The sequence below is a fragment of the Cebus imitator genome, unplaced genomic scaffold, assembly GCF_001604975.1.
Source record: "Cebus imitator isolate Cc_AM_T3 unplaced genomic scaffold, Cebus_imitator-1.0 Scaffold312, whole genome shotgun sequence".
NCBI classification, from domain to species: domain Eukaryota; kingdom Metazoa; phylum Chordata; class Mammalia; order Primates; family Cebidae; genus Cebus; species Cebus imitator.
In genome coordinates this window covers 1,381,304-1,390,048 of record NW_016107627.1, presented here as the reverse complement: position 1 = coordinate 1,390,048, position 8,745 = coordinate 1,381,304, and the positions used below count along the sequence as shown (strand labels likewise).

General features: G+C 38.5%; 1 protein-coding gene across 4 annotated transcripts in view; it reads right to left on the bottom strand.

The window, feature by feature from the left end:
• The window catches only part of PCCA (propionyl-CoA carboxylase subunit alpha), a 429,187-nt gene that overhangs the window by 399,061 nt on the left and 21,381 nt on the right, over window positions 1-8,745 (bottom strand). For all 4 annotated transcript variants that reach the window (XM_017503569.1, XM_017503572.1, XM_017503570.1 and 1 more), the window contains 2 exons: window positions 4,885-4,932; window positions 4,707-4,775 (listed from right to left, as the gene is read on the bottom strand). In XM_017503569.1, coding sequence (XP_017359058.1) covers window positions 4,707-4,775; window positions 4,885-4,932 — 117 coding nt within the window. Of the gene's footprint in view, window positions 1-4,706; window positions 4,776-4,884; window positions 4,933-8,745 lie in introns of those variants that run through there.

Here is an 8,745-nt window from a genome sequence, read left to right as displayed (position 1 = left end):
AACGAATAGCTTTCACAATCGTTGCAGTATTTTCCTTCTGCAACAGTACTTATATTTCCACATATGGAACTAACACAGAAAGCCTATAAGGCTTTTTGCTCCAAGCTACATTTTGAATGCTCACCTCTTGAAAACAAACATTCAAACATTAATACAACCGAACAGCATGGCTTGTTCATATTACTGATATTGTAAAGCTGATTAGCCATGATAGGAGCCTCTGTGATCATATGCTGAGGAAGGAAAAAATGCTGTTACAGAAATTCACCTTTTCAGCCTTCCTTGAGACTAAAACAGAAACCACATAGCAGATCTGACCCTACTATTGAGATTTCAAGGAAACTTTTAACATTCCAACCACCATTATCCTGCTTTTATTTATAGTATCTTTCTAGAAATTCACTTAAAGTAGGTCATACTAAGAGAAAGTTTTGACTGAGTATGCATTGTGGGGTCTGGCAAATTTTATTCTAAATTATGTATTATAATCTCTAGTATATTCACTACTACTTTCAGCCAGAAGTGGTGAAAAGTCTCTAAAATGTAAAACTACCACATCTGCTTCAGAATTCTTTTGAAACCACTTTTGTAAAGTCTGCAAAGTCTACCTCTAGATCAGAATATAGTCATGTGCCATATGACAACATTGTGGTCAGCAATGTACTGCATGTAAGACAGAAAATTATAATGGAGCTGAAAATTTCCTATTTGTCTAGTGATATCTTTATTTTTATGGGTATACAGTAAGTGTAAACATTTATGGAGTACATGAAATATTTTGATACATGCATACAATGTGTAATAATCACATCACGGTAAATGGGGTATCCATCATCTTCAATCATTCATTTATTTGTGTTACAAGCATCCCAGTTGTGCTCCTTCAATTATTCTAAAATGTACCACAAATTATTGTAGACTGTAGTCACCTAATTATGCTATCAAATACTAGATCTTACTTATTCTATCTAACTATATTCTTGTCCCCATTAATCATCCCTACCCCTCCGCTCCATATACCTTTCCTAGCTGCTGGTAACCATCCTTATACTCTCTATCTCTATGAGTCCGATTGTTTTCATTTTTAGCTCCCACAAATGAGTGAGTACATACAAAACCTGTCTTTCTGTGCCTGGCTTATTTCACTTAACACAATGTCCTCCACGACGAGAGATGCTGGAAAGGATGTGGAGAAATAGGAACTCTTTTACACTGCTGGTGGGAGTGTAAATAGTCCAACCACTGTGGAAAACAGTGTAGCGATTCCTCAAGGATATAGAAATAGAAATATCAATTGACCCAGCAATCCCATTACTGAGTATATATCCAAAGGATTATAAATCGTTCTATTATAAAGACACATGCACACGTATGTTCACTGCGGCACTGTCTACAATAGCAAAGACTTGGAACCAACCCAAATGCCCATCAATGATAGACTGGATAAAGCAAATGTGGCACATATACACCATGAAATACTATGCAGCCATAAAAAAGGATGAGTTCATGTCCTTTGCAGGAATATGGATGAAGCTGGAAACCACCATTCTCAGCAAACTGACACAAGAACAGAAAACCAAACACTGTATGTTCTCACTCATAAGTGGGTGTTGAACAATGAGAACACATGGACACAGGGCAGGGAACATCACACACCAGGGCCTGTTGGAGGGTGGGAGGCTAAGGGAGGGACAGCAGGGAATTGGGGGATTGGCAAGGGATAACATTAGAAGAAATACCTAATGCAGATGATGGTGGGGGGGATAGATGCAGGAAACCACCATGGCATGTGTATACCTATGTAACAATCCTGCATGATCTGCACATATACCCCAGAACTTAAAGTATAATAAAAAATAATAAAATGCACAATCTCACAAAAAATAAAAATCAGATAATATTTAAAAAAAAAAAAAAAACATAATGTCCTCTACCAGTTCCATCCATGCATTGCAAATGACAAGACTGCATTCTTTTTTATGGCTGAATGGTACTGTATATATGTACCACATTTTCTTTATCCATTCATCTGTTGATGGACACTTAAGCTGCCTCCCAATTTTGGCTATTGTGAAAAATGCTACAATAAACATGGATGTGCAGGTATCTCCTCCATATACTGATTTACCGGCTGCTAGGTGTGTGATGTTCCCCGTCCTGTGTACACCTAGCAGCCGGATGACATGATAGTTTTACCTTTAGTTTTTTGAGGAACCTCAATACTGTTCTTTATAGTGGTTGTATTAATTTACATTCCCACCAACAGTGTATGAGGATTCTTCTTTCTCCAGATCCTCAACAGTACTCATTATGTCTTTTGGATAAAAGCCAATTTAAGTGGAATAAGATGATAACTCATTGTAGTTTTTGATTTGCATTTCTGTAATGATCAATCATGTCGAGCACCTTTACATGCACCTGTTTGTGATTTGTATGTCTTCTTTTGAAAAATGTCTATTCGGATATTTTGCCCTTTTTTTTTTTGGATGTCGGTCTCACCCGTTTGCCCAGGCTAGAGTGCAATGACGTGATCTCGGCTCACTGCAACCTCCGCCTCCTGGGTTCAAGGTTTTGCCTCAGGCTCCAAGTAGCTGGGACTACAGATGCGTGCCACCACACCTGGCTAATTTTTGTATTTTTAGTAGAGACTCAGTTTCACCATATTGGCCAGGCTGGTTAAACATGCATTTATTTATTCTAGGTCTTGAACTCTTGACCTAAAGTGATCTGCCTGCTCAACCTTCCAAAGTGCTGGGATTACAGGCATGAACCACGACACCTGGCCTTTCTGCCCATTTTTTAATCGAATCAATAGATTTTTTTTTCCTACAGAGTTGTTTAGTTCCTTATACATTCTGGTTATTAATCCCTCATCAGATGGACAGTTTGTAAATATATTCTCTCATTCTGTGGGTCGTCTCTTCCCTTTGTTGATTGTTTCCCTGGCTATGTAGCATCTTTCTAAGTTGATGTGATCCCATGCCTACTGATGTCTCCATGAGCCTGACCCTGTGCAGGTCTAAGCTAATGTGTGCATTTGTGTCTTCGTTTCTAACCAAAAAAAAAAAAAATGTAAAAAGTAAAAAATAAATGAAAAATAAAAAACTTTAAAAACAGAAAAAAGCTTATAGAATAAGGATATAAAAAAAAAATTTTGTACACTTGTACAATGTTTGCTTTTTATGCTGTTTTATTATGAAAGAGTCAAAGAGTTAAGACAAAATTTAAAAAGTTTATAATGTTAAAAAAGTTATGACATGCTAAGGTCAATTTATTATTGAAGAAAAAATATTTTTCTAAAAATTAAGTGTAGCCTAAGTGTACAGTGTTTATGAAGTCCACAGTAGTGACAGTAATGTCGTAGGCCTTCACTCACTCCCTGACTCACCCAGAGCAATTTCCAGTCCTGCAAGCTCCATTCACAGTAAGTGCCCTATACAAGTGTACCATTTTTTATCTTTTATACTATATTTTTGCTGTACCTTTTCTGTGTTTAGATATGCTTATATACGCAAATACTTAGCATTGTGTTACAACTGCCTACAGTACTTAGTACAGTCACATGCTGTACAGGTTTGCAGCACAGGAGGAAGAGGCTACACCATTTTGATGTATACAAGGCTATATCATCAAGGTTTGTGTAAGTACATTCTGTAATGTTCACATATGATTGAACTCACCTAATGATGCATATCCCTGTCATTAAGCAATGGACCCTACCAAAGAATCCCATTATCAAAAGTAGTGTGAGAAAATGAGAAACAATGCTTGCGTTAGCATTCAACTACTTATAGTTCATGCCATAAAATTCTAATAATTTACATGCTTTTCCATTGGGATTTTTTTTCTATTCATTCATAATTCATTACTACTAAAGAAATGCCTGCCATGGGCCAGGCACAGTGGCTCACGCCTGTAATCCCAGCACTTTGGGAGGCCAAGGCAAATGAATCACGAGGTCAGAAGTTCAACACCAACCAGGCCAACATGGTGAAACCCCGTCCTTACAAAAATACAAAAATTAGCCAGACATGACGGCAGGTGCCTGTAATGCCAGCTACTTGGGAGGCTGAGGTGGGAGAATGGCTTGAACCTGGAAGGCAGAGGTTGTAGTGACCCAAGATTGCACCACTGCACTGCAGTCTAGGAAACAGGGCAAGACTCTATCTCAAAAACAAAAACAAAAACAAAAACCCCTGCTGTGTTAAAAGTACCAAATAAAAGTATGTCTCCTTTATGCTATACCTTCTTTTGTTCATATCCAATTAGCATTAGACTATCTTTCATTTATGAAACTTTCAACTGAACATGTTGAAGCATTTAGGAAAGGTTAAACAATTATCGCATTCCCTTAGTGATACCGGAGTTATGCTGGGGGAAAGTGCTCTCATAAGGGAACACTGTGTAAACATTTCATTAATCTTTGACTCGAACTTTCTCATGCTTTGCTTAAATCTACTCGGTGACCAGCAATCAGCTGGCAATTTTTCCACGTAAGTTTTTAAAGCTTTGAAAAGAAAATACTGAAGGCACATATAGAAGATATTGTGATACTGTCATTTTGCTTAACACAACAGTGAACAATTAAACAGTTTTTAAAATTGAATATATCTTTTGCAGGCCAAGAAAAAAGGCCTGTTGTCTTTCATTTTTTTCTACTTGACCTCAAATTAAGTCCCGATTTAAACAAAGCAAAAAATACTCACAGAAGTAGCATCAACATCGCTGTGGATGGCAACTGTCTTAATGCCCATCTTCTTGCAAGTTTTAATAACCTATTTTAAAATACATTAATGTCTATTAATAGTGACTCACATTTAAAGGGATTCAATAATAAATAATTTCATAGAGTAAAATGAAAAATAAAATGAAAATTCTACTCACCCGACATGCAATTTCTCCTCTATTGGCAACAAGAATTTTATCAAAAGTCTGAAGTGAGAAAAAACATATTAGAAATTGTTACTCTTACTTTGGGAGCAAAAGACACCAGGTTTTTCCAACATAAACCTTGAAAATAATCCTAATAAACATTACTTCTTAGAGTAATATTAAATACTATAAATAGTATGTTCATTTACAACCAGGGAACTACTAAATTCATCTGATATGATCAGGGTCTATAATTACTTTGTTAAAGCATCAGTAGACTAGGTTAATGTATTCACACTGGAGGTATTTATAAATTCTCTAGCCAAAAGAAAATCTTCAAATATTTTGGACACTAAAAAACTTTGGTCAAGGCCAGGCGCAGTGGCTCACACTTGCAATCCCACCACTTTGCGAAGCCAAGGTGGGTAGATCACGAGGTCAGGAGTTTAAGACCAGCCTAGTCAACATGGCAAAACGTTGTCTCTACTAAAAATACAAAAATTAGCTGGGTATGGTGGTGCACGCCTGTGATCCCAGCTACTTGGGAGGCTGAGGCAGGAGAATTGCTTGAACCCAGGAGGCAGGGGTTGCAGTGAGCCGAGATGGCGCCACTGCATTCTAGCCTGGCAACAGAGTGAGACTCCATCTCCAAAAAAAAAAAAAAAACTTTGATCAAAATTACTTTTCAATTTATTTTCTAAATTCTGGGAAATTCTAAGTGTCATAAGTTGTTTTCAAAGGAAAGTCTGACACTAAGTAAGGATAAGTTATCTGCCAACTCTGTCGGGTCAGGGCATATTTTCAGTAACTCAGAATAGGTACCAATTGTGCTTATATCCAAAAATGCCCAGACTAAGCAGATTACACCATTTGAATACAATGTTAAGTTTGAATAACCACCAAATTTTGAAGCAGCTGAGACCAAATAGTAGAGAAGTTGTGTATCCTGTTTTTATCTAGAGACCTAAATCCAAGTCCAGCTTTGCCAATAATGACCTATTTAACTTCCAGCAAATCAATCTCTGCAGGCCTTGATTTCCACATAAACTGGCAGCACTCAAATGGAAAGCTATTTAGTAAGATTTTCTTCCTACTCTAAAATTATACCGGCTAATCATTTTTAAAAACACACCATTCTAAGTAAACTGGATGTAATATATATTAGCACAGAGTTATTTCTGGATTTGTGAATTGTTTTTAAGTTTAATGGAACTACAAAAAAAAAAAAACAGTTATATTTCTAAAAGAAGAGTTAGAGTTATATATAGTCTTTTAAAAAGTACTCTTATATAACTTAGAGCAGTTTTTGTTTATTTGTTTGTTTGAGATAGAGTCTCGCTCTGTCACCCAGGCTGGAGTGCAGTGGTGCGATCTCAGCTCACTTTAACCTCTACCTCCCAGGTTCAAGCCATCCTCCTGCCTCAGCCTCCAGAGTAGCTGGGATTACAGGTGCATGTCACCACGCCTGGCTAATTTTCTTGCATTTTTAGTAGAGACAGGGTTTCTCCATGTTGGCCAGGCTGGTCTTGAACTCCTGACTTCAGGTGATCTACCCACCTTGGCCTCTCAAAGTGCTAGGATTACAAATCTGAGCCACCACGCCCAGCCTAAAGCAATATTTTAAGATACAGGAAAAAGTCCAGAATCTCAGAATTCAAAAAGGCTTTCTAGATCTTGGTTAAACCTTTACATCACATATGTCTTAACTCCACCAACCTAAGGCAAGCCCCTGCCTTAAAATTAGGTAAACTTCTGGCCGGGCACAGTGGCTCATGCCTGTAATCCCAGCATTTTGGGAGGCCAAAGTGGGTGGATCACAAGGTCAGAAGTTCGAGACCAGCCTGGCCAATATGATAAAACCCTGTCTCTACTAAAAACACAAAAATTAGTCAGGCATGGTGGCAGGCGCATATAGTCCCAGCTACTTGGGTGGCTGAGGCAGGAGAATCGTTTGAACTCAGGAGGCGGAGATTGCAGTGAGCCAAGATAGCCCCACTGCACTCCAGCCTGGATGACAGAGTGAGACTCTGTCTCAAAAAAATAAATAAATAAAATAAGTAAACTTCTAATTTGATAAAACTCCAAGCCACTCAAGAGCCTTGTTCAGACCTCAGGTCTGAAAATGCACAATCATCTACTTTTCTGTATCTAAATGGTCATGGTAAATCCCTCTTAAGCAGTAAGCATACCTTCAGAAAACAATATTTACACTTTCTTGAATGGGTTTTAATATGTGATGTTAATATTAACTGTGAAACAGACCACATCTGATAATCACCACAAACAGCACTGCTAGAAATTATATATTAAGCAATTGTTATAGCAAAGACAACAAATCATGATAACATTAGAAGAATTAAGTAAGAATCCCCATTCTACTTTCTATTCAAGCAACAGAATGGTCATTGCCAGTCAAGTCTGCAGCCAAGCCACCCAGGCTGAACTCCCAACACTCTATGTTCTCCTCCTGTGTGTCCTGCTATGAACAAGTCATCCTTCTTGCCTCTCATTACCTGCTATGTAAAATAAGAGTAAAAACAGCACCTGCCACAAGAGGTTGTGAGAATGCTATGAATTACCACCCTTTAAGTGTTTCAAATAATGTCTAGCATGTAATACATAGTCATTCAGCATTAGCTATGGTTGCTGTTCTTCACCCTTTGGGCCACATGCCAGACTATTATGAATTTAGGAGTGTGCCCCTATATGTGTAACTGGCGAAAATCTATATCAGAACAAATACCTGCACCTGGCACATCTTCTCTGTTCAGGGCTATCAATGTATTACCAATTAGTGCATAAAACTCTGTAAAGCTAATCATATCAATTAATCTTCCATACATAAAATTTTCTTTTAAATAAATTACAGATGCATGCAGTTCAGAATTTTTTTTTTAGGAGTCTCGCTCTCTTGCCCACGCTGGAGTGCAGTGCTACAATCTCAGCTCACTGCGACCTCCGCCTCCCGGGTTCAAGCAACTCTCTTGCCTCAGCCTCCTGAGTAGCTAGCACTACAGCTGCCCGCCACCACGCCTGGCTAATTTTTGTATTTTTGGTAGAGATGGGGTTTCACCATCTTGGCCAGGCTGATCTCAAACTCGACCTTGTGATCTGCCCACCTCAGCCTCCTAAAGTGCTGGGATTACAGGTGTGAGCCACCACGCCTAGCCTAGTTATTTTTCTCTGAATCCATTCTCTCTCTACCCCTCATTCTTCCTTGTACCTTCCCTAGGCTGACATGCTCTCTCCTGGGCTAGCACCATACTCCATTTAGAGACCATGAGAACTGAGTTGGCCCTGCACTGGATACTTGTTGGAATGACGGCAGAACCCTGGACACTGGGTCACTTGCTCAACTCTTCTGAGAAAGGGTACAGCACAACAGATAAGTCAACAAGCTCTGGATTGGACAGGCATTTGTTTACACCCAGCTACTCACTATGCATAGGCTTTGAGTCTCAGTTTCCAAATGTGCAAAATTCAGTTACGGATAATATTAAGCAGGTGATATTTAGGACACATGTTTTATATACAGCAAGCTCTGTAAGGAATCATTTCTGTGCATTACCTCATCTATTAGGTAACGACTATGAGGACAATATTTATCACAATAACATTTTAGATATTAAGATATTATTAAAATTAATTTCACCTATTTCTTTACTTTTTTTAAATGTGGCTATTACAAAATTGAAAATTGGCTGGGCGCAGTGGCTCATGCCTGTAATCTTAGCACTTGGGGTGGCCTAGGCGGGCAGATCATTTGTGGTCACGAGTTTCAGACCAGCCTGGCCAACATGGTGAAACCCCCCATCTCTACTAAAAATGTAAAAATTAGCCAGGTGTGGTGGCACATGCCTATAATCCCAGCTA